Genomic DNA, 22002 nt, shown 5'->3' with positions numbered 1-22002 from the left:
TGGGCTTGCGCCAGCCCACCTATCTGACTTAATTACACTCTGTAACCCCCCTCATACCCTGTGTTCTCAAGATTCTGGACTATTAATCGTTCCAAGAGTTAAAAATGTCTGCTGGCAACCGAGCCTTTTCCTACCGCTAGGGAGGCAAACTCTCTCCATACCTTTAAAACCAAACCAAAGACTTGATATTGGGCTCTACATAAACATTTGATTATTATTATTATTATTATTATTATTATTAATAGGCGTTTTTCTACACCAGTCTGCTGACCTTGCTATACAGTCTCTCTCTCTCTCTCTCTCTCTCTCTCTCATCTCTCTCTCTCTCTCTTTCTCTCTTTCTCTCTTTCACTCCCCCCCCCCCCCCCCCCCCCCCCCCCCCCCCCCCCCCCGTGTGTGTACGTGTGCCCCCCTTTGGTTTACTAGGTACATTTTATGTGCATGGACTGCTGTAATTACCAGGGAATCATTTGAAACCATATTCCGCTCTCATTTTCAAAGCATTAAAGAAAGGGCGAGGAATGGTGGACATTAAAAAAAGATGAAGAGAGCGATCTGAGATGAAGGGGACATGCGGATGGGAGTGGGTTGTGGGGGCAAGGGGGTTAAAGTTTAATTTGACACATAGATTGGGACCTAGGGGATCATATGATTCTTAGAGCTCATTGAGATTCAATCTGCCATCTCTCTCTCTCTCTGCGCCTCTCTCTCTCTGTGCCTCTCTCTCTCTGCGCCTCTCTCTCTCTGCATGGGTTGCTGGTCTGCTTACACACAGGCACACACTGTTCCTGCTCTGGGCCAGATTACTACATGACCTTTGACCTTTTCTGTCGCTCCTGCTCTTGCTTTATTGTTGTTTACAGAGGCAGGGTGGGTGGTGCTTTCATTAACAACCTGCTGGATTGGATCTCTTCTCTCATCCCTCTCTTCAGAGGACCCCAAACTACCCATGGGGGAAATTTGGCCTGTGGATGGATGTTTAGTCTGTGTTACTGTAGAAGGTGCCAGAGGTTTGGTAGCTTTTCCTTTGTCAGTGTGTGTGAACAGTGAAGACATGGGTTTACATAAACTACGCTCCGTGTCCTGAGGCCTTGAGCCTGGCTGCTCTCTGATTGGCTGAAGCTGTGGTTCTCTTATTATTACTGTGGTTCATGTGTTTCCTCTCTGCTGCTGTAGACTCCTCATTAAACCTGTTAGAAGTCAGCCATACCTCTCTGTCCCCTTCCACACCTCTCTCTCTCTCTCTCTCTCTCTGTCTCTCCCTCTCTCTCTCTCTCTCTCTCTCTCTCTCTCTCTCTCACTCTCTCTCTCTCTCTTTTTCTCCACACCTGTCTCTCTCCACACCTGTCTCTCATTCATGGATCCACAGTCAGTTCACACAGCTACACTACAGTTCTGCTTTTTGATTGCTGAAATGGAGAACTGAATTTTTGTCTGGTTAAAAAAAGACAGAATGCATGGCCTGGAATATTTTCTCCTCTCCTCTCCTCTCTCTATTGTGTATATGAATAAGGTGATGTAATTCAGAGTTCCATAACTGCTGTAGTTTTTCATGTCCCATCAAATGGAAGTATATTCGTCATTCTGTGTAGTGGAGAAAGAATCTGAATGTAGATTATCATGCGGGTTTATTTGGACGGGGTGGGGGTGTGTGTGTGTGTGTGTATACACTCAACAAAAATATAAATGCAACACTTTTGTTTTCACTCCCATTTTTCATCAATTGAAGTAAAAGATGTAAGATCTCTTCTATGCAAACAAAAGGCTTATATCTCTCAGATTTTGTTCTCAAATTTGTTAAAATTCATGTTACTGAGCACTTTGCCTCTGGAAGCCCACCACAGACCACATGTAACCATGCCAGCCCAGGACCTCCACATCCAGCTTCTGCAGTCAGGTCAACACCCCAGTGAGGCTAATGAGCACTCAGATGAGCTTCCCTGAGACAGTTTCTGACCGTTTGTGCAGAGATTCTGCGATTGTGAAAACCAACTGTTGCATCAGTTGTCTGAGTGGCTGTTCTCAGACGATCTCTTAGGTGAAGAAGCTGGATGTGGCGGTCCTGAGCTGGCATGGTTACATGTGGTCTGTGGTTGTGAGGCCAGTCGGAAATACTGCCGGATTCTCGCAAACGACATTGGAGACGGCTTATGGTAGTGAAATGAACATTCAGTTCACATGCAACAGCACTGGTCGACATTCGTGCTGTTAGTGTGCCAATTGCAATTCCCTCAAAATTTGTGACATCTGTTGCATTGTGTTGTGTGATAAAACTGCAAATTTTAGAGTGGCCTTTTATTGTGACAAGTCAAGGGCACACCTGTGCAATAATCATGCTGTTTAATCAGCATCTTGATATGCCACACCTGTCAGGTGGATGGATTATCTTAGCAGAGGTGAAGTGCTCACTAACATGAATTTTAACAGGTTTGTGAACAAAATTTGAGAGAAATAAGCCTTTTGTGTGCATAGAGGAAATCTTAGATCTTTAACTTGAACTCATGAAAAATTTATGTTTTTGCTGAGTGTATGTATGTATTAGGGCTGTCACGATATCAGATTTTCACTACACAATTATACTTGCCAAAAGAATTCATGATAACGATATTATCACGATATCTATAGAAAATCTGAGCAAAATAATAGTAATAATGCTATCAGTCAAATTCATCTTTAAACTTGTTCATTGTGTGTTTTTTCTCTTTTTGGCCAAATGAATTACACTCAAAATACAAGTGTAGTGAGGTGGAGAATCTGTAACCATAACTGCACAAAAGCATGCGAAAAGAACAATTACACTACTCAATGGATAGCGAAAAGGCAACCAGATGAACGGGACCCAGAAGAAAAACAAGACGCAACACATCGTTTAGCTACTGTTGTAATAAACGGTTGACAAAGAGTCGTTACCCACACACTTAACAATACTTACAATCTTAGGAAACTAAATAAGACTTCGAGTCACTTCAAGGGTTCTGAGAGCCCCTTTACATTGCCTCTTGTATCAGACACAGTTTACTCACAGGTCTGTTCAATGTGCTGGTTTTGGTCTGCACAGTGACTCGTTGAACCATACCTCTTGAGACTGTTTTAAGAATTCGGCCCATTATCCAGGAGCTGCAAGGGGCAGCATCATCTACTATCAACACGACATCTCCCTCTTCAAAGTTCCTTTTCGGCCTAGACCACTTCTGCCGTACCTGGAGTAGCGGTAAGTATTCTCATATCCACCTTGCCCAAAAGAGGTCAGTAATATACTGGACCTACTGCCAACGCCGTCGAGCATACTGATCACCTTTAGAGAAGACTCCAGGTGGGATGCTCGATTCTGTCATCAATAGCAATAGATGGTGGGGCGTTACCACGTCCAGATCATTAGGATCATCAGATGCCTTTGTGAGGGACCTGTTGTTTGATTATGGCCTCTACTTCGCACATGACAGTCTGAAGACCCTCATCATCCAATGACTGCTGCTTGAGCACAGAGTTCATGATTTTTCTCACGGTTCGAATCTGCATCTTCCATGCGCCACCATGATGAGAGGATGCAGGAGCATTGAAAACCCACTTGATTCCCATCTCCATCATCGCATTCTCAATTTTCCTTTGGTTCAGATCTTTCAATGCCTCCCAAAGTTCTCTCTCTGCGCCGACGAGGTTTGTACCATTGTCCGAGAGCATGATCTTTACCTGTTCTCTTCTGCATAAGAAGTGACGCAAAGAGTTAATGCAGGAATCAGTATCCAGACTGGCCGATTTCAATGTGCACAGCTGTTACTGTTAGACAGGTGAAGAGTACCCCATACCTTCTGATTCTGCTTCTTCCGCGCTTGACTTCAAAGGGCCCAAAGTAATCAGCAATAAAGGAAAATATCATACCAAACATTTATATTAAGGTTTAACAAATTACCAGATCCAAAGAAGGAGCAAACCTGTACTGAACACCATCAGACTCCTAAAATGGCTCTTACACTTCTAATACCTAATGCAATGTAAATGCTATGGAAGCAGTTGTTATACTGGATTGTTTTGGGAATAATGACAAGAAAAAGAGTTTGTACATGTTCAGATGCAACCATCGTAGGCTTAACTACATACTACACATCAGCGACAACATAACATTTTCTTTCTTTCAACGCTTACAGATTGCTTTCATTTAATGACCTGAAAGAGAAATACACAGATATTTAAATACCAGTACAAATACAAATACAAATAAAATACAAGTCCATATAGAAAATTTAATTATAAACAAAGAAAATATCAATTTTAAATATAAATATAAGTAACGAATGAATGAGACGCAAGGCAAACAATGCTCAAACAACGAGTGCTGGAAAGAGACTGAGGATCTGTGAAATGGCGAGAGGCTATAGCAGGGTATGTCAACACATCACTTCATTCATGTGGATTCAGCATAGTCCTCGGGGCGTGGCAAATTCAACGTTTGCTCTTTGGAAATTTCTGGATTTTTTTTTTTTTTCTTGAATATTTTCGATATAGATATATATTCTAATAATGAGTCTCACTGTTGTTTTTTGGTTTGTATAACAAGAAGACATGGGTGTGTCCATTTGTGAAGGTGTCTGTGTGTTGTGTGTTCATAGGTGAGACAGTGGCGGCTGGTGATGCGCTCTGTGAGATCGAGACAGATAAGGCAGTGGTTACCATGGAGTCCAATGATGATGGGGTCCTGGCCAAAATCCTGGTGAGTGAGTGTGTGTGTGTGTGTGTGTGTGTGTTTGGCCTGCTTAGAAAGCACAGGGTTAGAGTGAATTAGAGTTACTCCCCTATGGCACCAGTATTATCACTCTTGGTCTCTGTATAGCAGCTCCTTAGAAATGACTGCTCAGAAAACTGTACCGTGTGTGTGTGTGTGTATGTGTGTGTGAGAGAGAGAGTCTTCTTGTTATCTGTGCGAATTGGAGCTGCTTATGAAGCATGTGGTAGAAGCTTTCGGGTCTCTCTCTCTGTCTCTCTCTCTCTCTCTCTCTCTCTCTCTCATGTCTCTCTCTGTCTCTGATCAGTGGTAGCAGAGTCTAATGTTTAATGTATGCATATAATATGCCAAACTCTAAACTCCTGTGTGATGTTTTTCCTTCTTGGAAAAATCACATGACGAGTTTTGCTCTTGACAAGATTAAACAGATTTGGCTCTTTGCCATTTCCTTGTTAGGAATTTTTCTCAGAATTGTTGTGCATGTGTACGTGTGGGTGTGTGTTTGAAAATGTTCCTTTATGTCATAAATAGAGTTACTAATGCTTATTTCACTCACCCTGTATAAATAACATCATGTGGAAGATACAGAAAAAAGATGTGCAGCCTCCACACAACTGACATTACATCTTTATACCTGTCATTCCAGCTTGTTTTTCTTTCCTTTCTTTACCTCTTTCCCTGACATGTACCCCCCCTCCTCTCTCTCTCCCTCCCTCTGTCCGTGTGTGTGTGTGTGTGTGTGTGTGTGTTTGTGACTGTCTCTGTGTAGTGAGCAGTGATGTAATTCAGTGTATAAACACTGTAACTGTTTATGACATTCACAGCTGATCAGGTGTGAGAGTTTGTCCTGACTGTGTCATACACACACACACACACACGTACACACACACGCACACATACACGGACCCAGGATGGGAAGCAGTGGTGCACTGGGTCACTGAGGCTCACTCCTCCCCCTCCTTCTCTTCCTCCTGGTCTTCTCCTCCTCCACTTCTTTCACTTCTCTCCCCCTCAGCTACTGGGTACATAACAGGGTTTCCATGGTAATGGGGAGAAAAAGAGAGAGTTGGGGGTTGGGGGGGGGGGGGTGCTGGGAGGAAGAGAATTGGATAAGCAGTGCAGCCCTGAATGGTGGGAGAAAACACTTCAGAATATGTGTGAGAGAGTGTAGATTTGTTTGTTGTGTGAGTGTGGCTGTGTAAGGTAGGCCAGAGCCAACGAAACAAGCGTGCTGTGCTCTTTTAGACTCCCTGATTGGTCAGCTCTGTAATGGTCAGCAGTTTTGGTTGGCTTTAGGGGATGACTAATGAAGGTTAGTCACTAGGGTGAACTCTATCTTGGGCACTTGCACACATTCACACACTTACACACACACACACACACACACACACACATACACACACACTCTCACACACACAGACCTTGTATGCTAGATTTTGGTGACTATAACAAAAGGAAAGAATAGCAACCTAACCCTAATCATAACCACAAAAACACTTTCACATTGTAGTTTTACCAAGAACAGTGATCTCGTTTTTTCTGCACACATTATCAAACACATTTTTAAAAGCACCTATTCAGTGTCTTTTAATAGTGAGGGCTGTGAGTTTTGACCCCAGTTTCACAAGGTGCTGCCAGCACAATTGCATGCTTTCAGTCCACTGCTTTTTGCAAAAAAAAAAAAAAGAATAATCACACATGCATGCATACACATGCAGACATGCACACACACTCACACACACACACACACACACACACACTTACATGCTTGCAGCACTCTGGTATTGAGTTCAACCGATGGAGGGATGTATGAATGGATGGATAACTGTGTGGATAACCGGACTGATCTGATGATGGAGAGATGGATAGTTATGCTGGAGAAATGGTGGAAGAGAGCCTAATCCTCTGTTGTTACATGTCAGACACCCCCGTTCTTCAAAGATTACTCTGCTGTCTCCTGGCAGGCCAAGCCGTTTGTGTGTCTGTGTATGTGCATCTGTCTGTCTGTGTGTGTGTCTGTGTGTTAAGATTTGAATACATGTGTGTTTATTCATGCGAGGATTGTGTACTGGTGCTAAACCACTGTCAGGCATGTATCCAGAGACGTCCCAGACATTTGCTGTATGTTACACAAGAAATACACTCACCCTCTGTCCTGAGAAGTCCCTTCCCAGGAAGGAAATGAAGAGTAAATGTTTGCTCTGACTTGTAGACCAGATGGGAGTCTATACAAATGTTGCAATCCCCCCCAGAAATTGCAGTTTGTTTGCATTGCGGTACAAAATGAAAAGAGTTTAGATGGCTACAAATACACATATGTAAATAATGAGCTTGTTACTTTTTCCACTTCATTTTTATTGTTTTAAACAAATGTTTGACTTTGTCTTCAGAGTAAGAAAGAGATCAGAGTGGCAGCCACACACCTGTACTCATAGTTGTGCTCCCAGCATGCACCTCTGCTGTGTGGCATGTGGACTGTACATTATTGTGATGGGTCCAGAGAGGGTTCCCTCGCTCTGTCTCCTCTGGATGTTTGGGTCACTGCTTCCTAACAGCAGAACAACCTTCCGTCTCATTAGCTCAGTATGCAACTTGCTCTACCGTGGCACTTCCTGCCAACGTGTGTATGCTTGTGTGTGTGTGTGTGCTTGTGTGTGTGTGTGTGTGTGTGTGTGTGAGTGTGTGTGCGCGCTGAGTGCTGAGTGCCAGAGGATCACCTGTACCAGGCAGCATGCACCATCTGTGGCCTGGATTCACAGGAACCCATACTGGCTTATTTTTACCTCTGCTCTTAATGACGGATAAGACCAGCTGCAATGAAGATACACACACACACACAAAGTTACATTGCTGGAAATTAATTAAAAAAACACACGGGTTTCTGGAGCCTGAAGTACTGGAACAGGCTGCTGTGAGAATTCTACTCTTCAGCTAAAGCTCTCCATCCGTTTCTCTCGTTCCTTTGCTCTGTTGTGTCTGGAGGGGTGTAGACATGCACACTCTGGTTGTGCAGACATGGGTGCTGTAATGTGTGTGTGTGTGTGTGTGGACACAGACTAAGCGGTTACTCATTGTTGAGATCACATAATGAAGGTGATAACTGAAGTGTAGACTGACGAGTGAAGATCAGGAAAACTGCTCCACTGGAAAATCATGTCAAAACAGTTAGTCCATATTTTATTTATTTATTTATTTATTTATTTTTTAACAAATGCATCGAGAAACTGGTATAAGACGTGTTTGTGCAACAGAGAACTCGATTCAAAGCTTCCTGGTTAGTCATTAACAAGTCTTTTTTTCCGTCTCTCTCTCTAGTTAAATTTGGCATGTTCTGACATGCTTAGCTGACTATTTAACGTTGCATTAATTGTTTAACGAAAAAGAAGTCAGCTGAGTTCCAGAGAGGTGCTAATGCGTGTTTTCTGTGTTATTACAGTAATTTTAGCGACACAATGCCCATGGTATACCTCGGGTGCTTGCCAGTTGTCAAATAAAACATTTAGGGAAATCAATCGCCTGGTGGTCAGTTTGTAATAAATCTCTGCTGGCTGTAATTGGACTCTAGTCTGCCTAGTAACAAGCAGCAATAGGGTTGTTTCGATTTCAGATATCCTCGGTATTTCTCAGTTCTCTGGCACGATCAATAAAGAGAGATATTTATAGAGCTTTACAGGGAAGAAACTATCAGTGGGAGCCACAAACGTCAACATATGGATTGTGTGATCTAGCACAATAAAAGTCAAATTGAATTGAATTGAATGATATTAGCGTTTAAACAGCCGGCCGGCTGGCTAGATAACAACACATCTCTGTAGCAGTGATAAAGGGGGGCTCGTTCGCCGTGCCTAGCGCTGCGGCCGCCATGTTGGCTCCATATTGAATAGCACTCTCTCTCATTCGCTTGTGTTAACAGCCTTTAGAGACATGACAAATAACTCTCGTTAAACAAAGCTGAGTAGCACGTGTTTTTTCCCCCATGTGAAATAAACAAATGACCACATTGACTGCTACGTAATGACCAGCTTTTGTCAAATGATGGCAGTGTTGAGCTCTTGAGTGGCTGTTATTTGCCTATTTAAGATTTGTAGGCCATCTGTGAAAGAATTAAGATGAGAAACCTGCAAAGAGAAAAGCAGTCCACAGTAAATGCTTGGGGAGGGGGGAGGGGGGTCTGTGTAGTGTAACTCCTGAATAGTGTTATTTAATATCTCAGCCTCTAACTGTGCATTTTATTTGAATCTCTGTTATAGGAAATTCCTGAGCTGTTGTATTCTCGGCATACTAACAAGGCCTGTGCTTGGCTATTCATTTTAACATCTTGTTGGCTTTCTTTTATCTGTGGCAGATTGTTAGAAGTGATGTTTTTATTACAAAGCTTCACCATGAATATTATGACATTAGTTTGTCTCTCCCTGAATTTGATTATGTTTCTATAAATGATTGTGTGAAAGAAATCATCATACAGTGGAAAAGAAAGAAAGGAAGATGAAAAAAGACCATGGTAACATGCAATCACACAGCATGATTACAGCAAAACAAATGTCTTTTGATAGAGTCACTATTAGTCATAATGAAGTGGAGTAGAGCAGTGTTGTAGATGAGTGTTCCCTCTCTCCTAAGACACTGTTTGTTTATGGCTGTGTTTACATTCTGACGGCTGTGTTTCTGAGTGTCAGCTGTATTAGACGTGGCTTTTTGCGTGTTACGTAACTCACTGAGATAAATGAAACTTTAGGACAATCTTGTGGAGTTGTTATGGTTACAGAAGCATAACCTCTCTCTGAAAGACATTCATTTCTCTATTCATGACTGGACTGCACACTGACTCACTGCACGCTGTCTCGTTTACCTGTCTCCCACAGTTGAGAAGGCCAGTCAGTGTCCTTCCATAACACTGTGACTCCAGCTGAAATCATAGGCATGTGTCTGTGTGTAAGATATTGTGTTTTGTATCATAAAGGAGTATATCTGCAGAGCAGGAGTGAAGCAAGAAAGGGCTCTCCTCCTGGGAGCAGCTGTGTTCTCTGTGAAGACATTCTCAACCAGAAATCTCTGTTTCTTTTTTTTTTCTATTACTGTTTCTATGTCTTTATTCTTGTCTGCGGCTCCCTGCTGGGAAAGAGGAGCTGAGGAGACTCTTGTGGGTGGTGAGAGAAGGAGAGAGAGTGAGCTTTCACTCAAGGAGATGTAGGTTCTCCCATGACACCAGCACTGTACTTAGCCTCAACTCTCACACACAGATCACCCTGAAATGTCCCTTAAAAACTCATCAGCCGCCGTGCCAGCACACACACACACATACACACACACACACACACACGCACACACACACAGAAGCTCTCTTTGTCTCTCTCTGTCTTTCTGTCTCTCTGTCTCTCTCTCTCTCTCTGTGTGTGTGTGTGTGTGTGTGTGTGTGTGTGTGTGTGTGTGTTTTCACGTAGCTTGCCTGATCAAGTTTAGGTTATTGCTGGATCCTCTCTGGGTGTTACTATTTCAGATGTCCTACCCTTTTGCCCAGTCTTGTTATGGTCACAATTATCCTTATAACAAGAGATAAAGCTCCTTGACTTGACAAAAGCTTATGAAACGATAATTGTGTGAAATGTCTTCCACTCTCACATTTCTTTCCTCTCGTTATTTGGGTCTACGCCCTATGAAGGAATGAGAGTTCATCACCGTGTACCTTTTGGAAACCAGTAATGTCCTACAGTCCAACCCCAATCCATTGTGCCTGGTTTTTCATTTAGAACTAATCAATATTGACCATGGAAAAACAGGGCAGGGTGTGGGAGAGTGAGAGATGAGGGCGGAGCCTGTCCTTACACTCTTCTACAAGGGCTAGATCGATGAAGAGCGGCGGAGCGGAGAACTCTGGCTCCTATACACCAGAGAAATCCCTCAGCTGTTTTCAGGCAGCCACGCAAGAGAGCAAATTGAATTGCAGAAATTGCCTAGTCGGCCAACTGTCCCTTTTGGTACTGTTGTGTTGTGTCCTCATTGGTTTGGCACTGCTTTGTTTCCTTTTTGCTTTCTCTCTGTCTCTCTCCTCTCTCTCTCATTCTACTTTATGAAAATGATGAGTTAGAGCCAGTGGAACCCCTCATGGAGAAAGTTGTACTATGGATTTGTTCCTCAGAGATATTGTCACCATTTCTATGAAGTTCACACCCCTCTCTCTCTCCCTCTCCCTCTCCCTCTCGTCTCTCTCTCTCTCATGTCTCTCTCTCTCTCTCTCTCTCTCTCTCTCTCTCTCTCTCTCTCTCTCTCTCTCTCTCTCAGATGGAGGAGGGCAGTCGTAATGTGCGTCTGGGTACTCTTATTGCTCTCATGGTGGAGGAAGGACAGGATTGGAAACAGGTGGAGATACCACCTCCTGAGGCTGCCCCGCCCGCTCCCACACCGCCCGCAGCTGCACCAACCCCAGTGGCTCCAGCAACCGCTGTGGCTCCGCCTCCTCCACCCAGACCGAATGGACAGTAAGAAACCTCTCTCTCTTACACCAAACCCATACAAACCTACACACACACACACACACACCACTGCAGGTTGAGCAGGTTGAGGGCCCCATCAGTGAATGTGCTGAGTAAGACTTAAACCCTACCATGTGTATTGACATAATAAACACATAAGTGAGGAGACATGAGCTTGTGCAAAACAGTCTTGGAACATTTGGTATTTGATTTGGAAACATACTAACAGGACTCTGCGATTTTTTTTTTTGTATGTTCCACTCTCAAAAGCTCCTTTGTTTTTAAGGGGCTGAAAAAAGCTTTTGAGGGAAAAAAAAAAGAAATTAGAATGACATCTCCAATTTTAATGTGGGTGAGTTACAGGGTGGTGGAGGTCACAAGTGGTGAAAGTAGTTTTCTTAATGACTAAAGGACAAAATGACAGAGAGAGAGAGAGAAAAAAAAAGTAAAAAAAAAAATTAAAAAATCAGGGGTTGCCCTCACAGCAGCTTAAACACACACATAACATCCACTCTTCCTAACCTCATCAGCCTTTTATTCAAATCACTGACCGGGCGAACGTCACAGGACTCGCAAGCCCTGGGCTGCCATATTGGAGACCAGGATTTCTCACAATCCATCACACTGTCTTCATGATGTGAATGACACAGGGAAATATCCAAACAGCTCAGCGTTGTTGCTCCAGTGACATAAGGCAAAAGCTTTTCGGATTTACAGCGTGTCAGCCATGTGTATCAGGAGCCGAAAGCATTTTTTCTTTTAAAGATTTTACAAATTGCAGATTGCTTGGGGTTTTTTTCTGCATAGCTTACATATGGTCTTGGTCAGATGAGCTCTGTATATATCTCTGTGTTATTTACTGTTGGAGAAGGTGTTAGCTTGCATACAGTCTTGGTCAGATGAGCTCTGTATATATCTCTGTGTTATTTACTGTAGGAGAAGGTTTTAGCTTGCATACAGTCTTGGTCAGATGGGCTCTGTATATATCTCTGTGTTGTTTACTGTAGGAGAAGGTTTTAGCTTGCATACAGTCTTGGTCAGATGAGCTCTGTATATATCTCTGTGTTGTTTACTGTAGGAGAAGGTTTTAGCTTGCATACAGTCTTGGTCAGATGGGCTCTGGTTATATCTCTGTGTTGTTTACTGTTGGAGAAGGTTTTAGCTTGCATACAGTCTTGGTCAGATGGGCTCTGTATATATCTCTGTGTTGTTTACTGTTGGAGAAGGTTTTAGCTTGCATACAGTCTTGGTCAGATGGGCTCTGTATATATCTCTGTGTTATTTACTGTTGGAGAAGGAGAACACAGAGCTCTGATGGTCATAATCTAAAGTAAACATACAGAAAACCCATCATGTGCTAGCCTTCACTGTCACACTCCCATGTCTTGATTTGTTGTATTAATACTGTGTGTCTGTTTCTGTGTGTGTGTTGCTTTACAGACTTCGGTTAAGCCCTGCTGCGAGGCACATTTTGGATACACATGGTTTGGACCCTCAACTGGCTACAGCCACAGGACCACGAGGTCTCATCACTAAAGAGTGAGTCACACACACACACATATAAGCAGTATAGTGAGTCACACACACACACATTTAAGCAGTATAGTACACACTTCAAACATTCATCATGACTGGTGAAAATGAAAATGAAAATATACCCTTTCCAATTTTATGCTACGATACAAGAGAAAGACAGAGAAGAGAGGGAGAAAGCGAATAAGATACTATAAAGGAGACATTGCTGGAGAACGTGTATTAGACTTGCTGTAGGAGCAAGTTCACACTCAGGTGGCAGCATGATGTGTGTGTGTGTGAGAGAGAGGGAAAGATAGAAGTGTGCAAGTGTGTCTGTGTGTGTGTGCATGAGAGAAAGAAAGAGAGCAATATATGAGAAAAAGAGAGCTATGTGTGTGTGGCTCTAATGGGCTCCCGCTGTCATACAGGCCCTGATGGAACGCTTTCGTTACTACCAGGCAGCCTGCTGGGGAATCTCATTAGGAACCTGTGTTGCCATGACAACTCAGTTTCCCTGGTCCTCCCGTGTCCATAGAAACAGAGAGCATGTGACCAGATGTGTTTATAATAGAGAGGAAAGGAGATGGAGAGGTGAAGAGATATCACTCACACAAACGCACCTAGAAATAGAACTAATTCAGCTCAGTATTAATTGGCTTTTTTCTGGAGTGTCGCTCCATGAGTGTTCAAAAACAGGTTTCTCATGGTTTTCCCTCTGTCTTTACAAAGAATCTGAATTGAAGTTGAATAAAAGCAGAATGGTTTCGGTGTGTTCTTGTTTGGTTGTTTTTGTACAGAACATGATCAGTATAGTGGACTGGCTTTTTCCACTATTCACTTTTAGCTTCAGCAGCTGAAGACAACACAGACCAAGCCTTAGTGTCAGTCTGTCTGACCTGAACACGACACAGCCCATCCTTTAGTGTCAGTCTGTCTGACCTGAACACGACATGGACTGACCTTTATCAGTATGCCTGGTATCTGTTAGTGTTTGTTGTGTCGTTGTTTTTTTCGTTAGACAAATAGGCTAGTTTAAGACGCATGCAGTGTGTGTGTATGTATGTGTGTGTTGATGAGTATCAGACATGCACAGAGGAGGAATTAAAAACACAATTACAGAGCTTTTATGAGGTTTAGCATTTATCTATCTCTGCCAGACCTAAGCAAATGACGTATCGTGTTACTGTTTAAATAAACAGCACCATCCCAGGTGATACAGTCAGTTACATTTTAGCGGGTTAGATTAAGTGGCAGGTATTTGAACATGGCGTGAGGTGTCCAAAGCAGAGCCAATGTCCACTTAGCGTAAAAGACAAGGGTAGAAAAAACACACGCGCACACACACACACACACACACACACACACACACACAGTGAGGCCCCTGTTTTTGTGTTTTTGTGGTGTGTGGTACAGGGTGAGGAAACAGTCAAGTTCTCTTCCCTAAAGAACAGTAAGTACGGGTGGTTGGGGGCGTGGTTTGGGGATGGTGGGTGAGGGCTGTATCAGCTCAGCCTTAATCAACTGTCAATTTACTCCACATTTGACCTTGACAAACACAAGAGGCTGATAACAATGACAACTATGTTGCGCTTCCGTTTTTTTCCACCCTCTCTCCTTTTTTTTGTGTGTGTGTGCGTGTGTATGTATGTGTGTCTGTATTTTAGAACATGGGTACAGAATGTACAGAGAGTCGTGTGATTTCCTCAAAGCTGAACATACAAACACGCATGACTCGCTCATACACGTGTACATTGGCCTGAACTTAAGTCAATTACAGCTTATTTGGTGGGTTTCCACAGCTGCGTTGTGTAGTATTAGGTAAACATGATGAGATGTTTCACTGTATGTTCTCTGTGACATTCAGCCCTTTATTCCTTTGATTTTCATATTTGATAGAGACCCAGCAGTTGAGTTATGTTATGTGATAGATGATCACACCAAACAGATGGCTCTTTGTGTGGAGAACGAGGGTTTTGTATCGGTCTTATACGTTCCTCAAAAGAACATATTCAAGTCACTTAGCAATTTCTGGTCTCTCTTGTCTGGTTGGAGACTCAGAAAGCAAATCAAAGATGATTTTAGAGGAAATGCTCAGAGCTGATTCTGCCAGGGTTTTAAATCATATTTAATTTCATCAAAGTCAAATTCTTGTTTTCCTAACTATGTAAACCTCCCAGTTCTTCTGTGTCTTCATTTGATTTGCGACGTTGTATGCCTAAGGCATTTTTTTTTCTTTTTCTTTTGTTTTTGCCTGTATATACGGTAATGTTCTTGCTTTGGTTGCGTGTTTCTGAGAAATACCTACCATCGCAGTCCTAAGTGTGTAAAAGTTTGTGTGTGTATCAAAGCTGTTCTCTTTTCACAGTAATTGAGAAGAACCAGTCCTAAATAAACCTAGCTGAAATGTGATTTCTCTCTCTCTCTCCGGCTCTCTCTCTCTCTCTCTCTCTCTCTCTCTTGCTCTCACCCTCTCTCTCTTGCTCTCTCTCTCCCTCTCTCCCTCTCTCTCTCTCTCTCCCCCTCCCTCCCTCTCTGAAGGAGGCTTGGACTCAGACAGTGAGTTATGCGTGACAGATTTTCCGTTTGATATTCCAGTCAGCTCCTCCGTGTCTGAGGTGTCTGTGTTGTGGGTTGTGAAGGTGGTGAGTAAAAGGCTGCTTTTAAAAAACAGAGCCTTTCTCTCCAGCTTCTGTCAGTGGCAGCGACTCTTGTGTGTCAGTGTGTCAGAGAGTACAATTCACTCTCAAAGCTTTTGCTTTTTTCAAAACAATGCATTGTGATAGCCATTTCAGCACATGTTCAGTACTGCTTCACAACGTAGTACCACCAGCCATTCTCCTGGGTACTTTTTAAGGCTCTTCAGGTTTGGTCATGTTTTTTTGGTTTTTTTCCGCTCAGAGTCTGTCATCCATTTCTCACAGCCCCCATAAACAGATGAAATCCTTCAGTTATCCACCTATCATTGGTTGTGTGGCTTTGATATAGTCATTCAGACAGTTGTATTGGACCAATGGTTGGTGGCCAGGGAGCATTGGGAGATGAGGTGGTGTCTGTAAGCCTGCACCCACACAGGACTCCACCCACAGGACCCAGCTGCTCTGAAGCTCCGTCATTAGTGCTTTCTCTTTGACTGGCCACGCTGGTCCTAATGTTTTACCCTTAGACTCTGGGATTTGCCTCTGAGTCTGAAGTTTAATGGTGGAGGAGCAGAGAGGACACGTCCTCAATGCTGTGTGTTATAATCAGAGGGATCAATGCCGCTACTCACTCTCTTCCTCCCTCCCTCTCTCTCTCTCTCCCTCTCTCTCCCTCTCTCTCTCTCTCTCTCTCCCTCTCTCTCTCTCCCTCCCTCCCCCTCTCTCTCTCTCTCTCTCTCTTCCTTTCTCTGTCTCTCCCCCTGTCTTTCTCCCTTTCTCTGTCTCTTTCTCTCTCACTCTGTCAGTGTTTTCTAGTTTTCTCGCTCAGTCTCTCTCTTTCTGTACTTAAGGTATGCTAACCACTCCTGTTGGTTTTGTTTCACACCACTTTTTCCTCAGGGAGTAAAATATACGGAATTTAGCATGAGCAAGTCCGCAGCATAGTTAACAGCTGAGTGCCTGCACAGAGGTGTGCTGGCGTGTGCGTGTGTGTGTTAACCTGACTTTCAGAACCCGTGATTGACACGTTGCTTGTCTGATAAGCAGGAAATGAAGCCATATTAGAGTCATATGGCTTAGCATTTCAGCTGGTGGTCAGATGTCACTTCACCACTTTGACTCCAGCTCAGTGCCTCTCCTCACACCCTCTTCATGAGGATCATGAGGAACCACAGCGTGTGCCTACTGTTTGGTTTCAGAATGAACAGCATAATGTGTTTGTGTGTTTATATGTATGTGATTTTTTTTTTTTTATTTTAATATCAGTCTGTGAAAGAGACCAGTTCCTCCTCCCCACTGTGCAGAGTCCATACCATACACAACTCAACTCCTCTGGGTATCAGTGAGATGTTGGTGTGGTGTGCATTTTCTGCACAGTGTGTTGTTTGTGTGTGTGTGTGTGTGTATTTAATAGGGCTGCACAATTAATCGAATTAAAATCGAAATCACAATATGTCCACATGCAATTGCTAAACCGCAAAAGGCTGCTATTAACTAGATTATATTTATAATATAAAGTTTCAACGGAAAATACTTGTGTCTGATTGGCTGGCAAGTGTATATCTGTCCATCTCACTCGTAAATCGGGTCAAAAGTTTGATCATCATTTTAAATCAATGAACCTGCATTCAGTTACTTCGTGGAGTTCTTTGCCGCCAACTCGTTCATTAGTTTTCTGGACACCCCGTCAGGTATTACCCAGTACTTCACGACAACTTACAGCTTTATGATGAATCTATGTATGAAAGGAAAAAAGGAACAAGACAGACAAAAGCCAACCTGAACTAACAAACAATTGTTGGTGACTTTACATGCGTGACGTTCTGTGAGACATCCTTTGTTGAAAGGTTCTAAACAATTTGAACCATTTGTCTTTGAGGAGTTGAGTTACTTTAAAGTTTTTGTTGAGCTGACACAAATGTTTCTGATTTCCCTTTTACAGTGTAGTTCTTTATCTGATTTTCGTCTTGACAACTAAGCAAGCATATGAGATTCTAACCAAGATGTTTATCATGTCGCAGTTCAAAACACAAAATGTTTGTCTAACTGCGATGTGATTTTTGTGACCAAATCGTGCGGCCCTATTATTTTATGTACAGTGTTTTGTGTGTGTGTGTATATCTGTGTGTGTCTGTGTGTATTTAGTGTGTTGTGTGTGTAAAGTCCTGGCCAGAATTATTGGCACCCCTGAATTTGGAAGTACAGAATTTGGAATATTTTCAGAAATAAATGCAGATGAACCAATTTTGTATAATCAGAATATGTAATAAAATGTCCAAAGTTATTGAACCACAGCAACAACAAAAAATGCTTTCATATAGTGAAGTAAAAAATACAAACACAAAATGTACCTGGGACACAATTATTGGTACCCTTCACTAATATTTGGTTGAAGAGCCTTTGACATTTCTTGTAGCCATCTAGAAGCTTCTTGCATCTGTCTGCTGGTAGTTTCTGCCACTCTTCCATTGCTATGCATTCAAGCTCCTTTAAGTTTGCAGGAGTCCTTTGAGCAATGGCAGATTTCAGCTCTCTCCAAAGGTTTTCAATGGGATTTAGGTCAGGACTCATTGCTGGCCAGTTTTAAAACAGTCCATCTTTTCCTTTTCAACCATTCTTTTGAGCTGTTAGATGTGTGCTTTGGGTCATTGTCCTGCTGAAAGACCCAAGACCTTCGTCTCGAACCTAGTTTTCTGACCCTGGGTAACATATTGCGCTCTAAAATGCCTTGGTAATCTTTTGATTTCATGATTCCTTGGATACACTCAATGCCTCTAGTACCAGAGGCACCAGAGCAGCCCCGCAGCAGTGCTACTGTCGCAAGGGTGTTCTTTGGGCTTTGTTTCATCGCCTGTAAACAAACCGATGCACTGCATTCCCAAAGAGCTCTACTTTGGTTTCATCTGTCCATAGAACATTATCCCAGAAAGACTGTGGCTTATCTAAAAACGTTTTTGCAAACATTAGTCTTGCCTTTTTGTGCCTTTCTTTCAATAGCAGTGTCCTCCTTGGCCTTCGCCCATGGAGCCCTGCTTGGTTTAGTGTGCAGTGTATGGTACGGGCTGAAACCACCACTCCAGATAGCTCCAGGTCAGCCTGAAGCTCTTTAGATGTCTTGTGTGGTGTTTTTTCCACAATCCGCACCAACCTTCACAGACTTCTCTCATTGAGCTTCTTCTTAGTGCCATGTCCTGGAAGCGTCTTAACAGTTTTATGACGGTGAAACTTCTTGGTAACATTACAAACTGTTGAAACAGGAATTTGGCGATGGCTTTGTAGCCTTTGGAATTTCTGTTTTTAAATAATAGCGTTTCTGACGCTCTCAAACAGCACTCTTGTCTTGTGATAAAGAAACTGGAAACAATCAGCCCCTTTTTATGCAGTAAAACCATCATTCATTGGTTAATCCAGGTCATGTGAACACTGAAAAATAAACATGGGTGATTCTTATTTGTTTTTTATTTTGTTTGAGGAACTAATTTAAATTCCAATAATTTTGGACATTTTATTAAATATTCTGATTATGCAAAATTGCTTCATTTGTATTTATTTCTGAAGATATGTTGTATTTACAATTCAGGGCAATAATTCTGACCAGGTGTGTGTGTGTGTATTTAGTGTATGGTGTGTGTGTGTGTGCATGTGTGTGTGTGTTTGTATTTAATGTGAAGTGCTTGTGTGTGCATGTGTGTGAGTTTAGTGTGAAGTGTCCGTCTCTGTGAGTGAGTGAGTGTGTGTGGATGTGTGTATATGTGTGTGTGTGTGTGTGTGTGTGTGTAGTATGAGGTAAGAGGCATTAAGCCCTCACTTAGAGCAGGGTTTAACACAGTGCTTTTAAACACTGAAAAGGTCTAAAAATGTTTGCAGTGTCAGGACGACTTTTTCCATGTCTTGCGTTCATATTTAAAACTTTGAGAAAAACATGTTTCCATAATCAGACGAAAGGTATTCGCTTGCTTGTTTATATGGTTATGTAACTGGATTATACTTTCATTTGCCCAGACTTTTACAAATGTGTCTCTCTAATGTCGACAGTATTTACATTCTTCATTTGGGGCCTTGGCTACAGAGCCTGTTTTCTTCCCTGTTTCAGCAAGGAGGGAGGGAGAGGTCCAAACGGCCAGTGCACTCGGGTTCATATGGCTGAGGTTTCTTCTTTTCCTTTTTTTCCCCCTCTGAACAGCATCATATCAATAGCCCCAGTCATGCACATGTGTAAAGACACATACACGCACGCGCGCGCACACACACACACACACACACACGCACACGCAGAGCAGACCCAGCGGAGTGTTTGCACTGGGATTAAAAAGTACAATGTACCTGAGTTCATTAGACTCACAATAACTCCAGCTTCTCACTTTATTAGACATGTTTTGGACTGTGTGTGTGTGTGTGTGTGTGTGTGTGTGTGTGTGTGTGTGTGTGTGTGAGAGAGAGTGTATGTATGTGAGTGCGCTTGTATCTGAGAGCGTGTGTGTGTGAGAGAGTGTATGTATGTGAGTGTGCTTGTATCTGAGAGCGTGTGTGTGCGTGTGTGTGTGTGAGAGAGTGTATGTATGTGAGTGTGCTTGTATCTGAGAGTGTGTGTGTGCGTGTGTATGTATGTGAGTGTGCTTGTATCTGAGAGCGTGTGTGCGTGTGTGTGCGTGTGTGGCTATTAGGCACATGTATTGTCTGTCGAGACTGTTTGGCACTAAAAGCGGGTCATTAGAAAAGTTAACTGATGCGATCTCTCTCTCTTGCACGTGCAACAGAACGGCCTGACGTGTCTCTGTCTCTGTGGAGTTGTTTTTGTTTTCTTGACAGAGGTTCGGATCATTTCTGTTCTGGTATTCAGATCTTTCCTCTGCACTGACACACTCTTCTCTCTTCACAGAGACGCGCTAAACCTGCTGAACAAAAAGGGTCCTGGCAAACCAGCCGCTGTCGTGGAAACACCTGCCCCTGCTCCCGCCCCTGCTGTGGCCCCGTCCACGCCCTCTGCCACCGCGCCCGTGTCCGGACGACCCGCCTACCCCCCAGTGTCCACACCAGGAAAACCCGGAGCTCCAGTAAGCGTTACCCCCTGAGTGATGGAACAGTATCACAGGATTTCACCTGTACTGTAAATCTCAAAAATCAAGACTCTGCACTGAGAAACAAAATTATACAGTCCAAAGTGGTGGCCAGGCAGTGGAGGGAGAGGTGTAGTGGACCTCTCTCTCTCTCTCTCTCTCTCTCTCTCTCTCTCTCTCTCTCTCTGGTCGGTTTTTCAGATTGGATCAGACAACTTTCCCTAAAGGTCTGAACTCACACAGCACTCTAGGCCAAACCTCTGTGACCTCTTCCCCTGTCCTCTCTTCATCTATCCTCTTCCTTTCATTTTTAATCTCTGTCATCACGTGTTTCCCACAGTGCTGTGCTTTCTCTCAGGGGCCTTGTGTTCCAGTGAATGGAGTAGGTTTTTGCTGGAGTACACTGAGAGAAGGTTGAGTTTCATGTGAACACACTGTTAAAAAGCAGCACTTTAAATATGAATCAGGAGGGTTTTTTTTTTTTCCCCATTGAGCTGACACACACAGAATAACTTCCTCATAATGTTTTCACTAACGCAATCTTTCTTTCTTTCTTTCTTTCTTTCTTTCTTTCTTTCTTTCTTTCTTTCTTTCTTTCTTTCCTTTCTATCTATCTTTTGGGAACAGTTGTAGATGTCTATGTTCGTTCTATTGGCAGACCTTTGTTTACCCTGTGTCTGCTGGTTTCTCTCAACCCTAAGAGTGGTTAAGTGCTGCAAGAGTGTGGTCGTGTGAACTCCTCCTTAGAAACGCACTCCTTCACATCAGCGTTACCACAGAAACCTCAGCAGCAGCTGTGCTGTTGAAACGCTTAGGTTATCTTTATCAGGTAGTTTCTCTCACAGATGGTTCTAGAATGGTGTGTCTTAGCCTTAGCCTTTGAATGCTGTAAGAACCTTCTCCATATCTCTGAACTGCAAGTACAGAAATATATAATATTGTGCAAACATATTCCTCCTGCCTCAGTGATTTCAGCATTTCAAATTTGAGCGTGCGATTCTGAACTCAGCCACTTCAACCAGTTCTCTCTTTCTTTTCCTCTTTGCCCTCTCTCACTTCACACTCCTTATTTATACAGTACAAAGAGATAGTGCTTTGTGATTTTTCTTCAGCGAACACATGCCCTGACTCTCAGGAACATAGCATGCCCTGCCTGTGTGAGATTGGCCGCCTCAGTGCTGCTGTTCTGTCCTTACTTGAGCCTGTACTAACAACAGCTGACGCTTCCTAAACGTTCAGCTAATGAGGAAAATGCTTACTTCTACAGGAGTGTAGACTTCCAAAAGCAAAATATAACAGAAGTGCAGCTAAATGCCTGTGAATGCCTTTTGTGAAATTTGTCAAGGCACGAAAGAAAGAAAAGTAACCATCAGGGTATTGTCTGTAGTATGTCAATTGCTCATTGACTGTAAGAAGTGCCGCTATAATTATGTAACTGCATCTATCAGCAGACTAGCTTTCATTTTCTTTTCATTTATTACAGCAAGGCAGCTACTCCAGCAGTCCATGTCTGGGACAGAATGTCATTTAGGCTGTCTTTGCTTGTCCCTGTGAAACAGATCCAGCCCTGGGCTTGAGTGAGCGAGTGACTGACTGATTGATTG

The 22002-nt window shown here is 43.0% G+C and overlaps 1 protein-coding gene across 1 annotated transcript in view; it reads left to right on the top strand.

The window, feature by feature from the left end:
* pdhx (pyruvate dehydrogenase complex component X) overlaps nucleotides 1–22002 on the top strand; it is a 40133-nt gene that overhangs the window by 4508 nt on the left and 13623 nt on the right. Inside the window, exons 3-6 of the mRNA XM_030764915.1 lie at nucleotides 4608–4708; nucleotides 11000–11196; nucleotides 12631–12729; nucleotides 20221–20395. Coding sequence (XP_030620775.1) covers nucleotides 4608–4708; nucleotides 11000–11196; nucleotides 12631–12729; nucleotides 20221–20395 — 572 coding nt within the window. The remainder of the gene's footprint in view (nucleotides 1–4607; nucleotides 4709–10999; nucleotides 11197–12630; nucleotides 12730–20220; nucleotides 20396–22002) is intronic.

Source organism: Chanos chanos, chromosome 2, assembly GCF_902362185.1.
Source record: "Chanos chanos chromosome 2, fChaCha1.1, whole genome shotgun sequence".
Taxonomy (NCBI): domain Eukaryota; kingdom Metazoa; phylum Chordata; class Actinopteri; order Gonorynchiformes; family Chanidae; genus Chanos; species Chanos chanos.
This window is presented reverse-complemented; position numbering and strand designations above follow the sequence as displayed.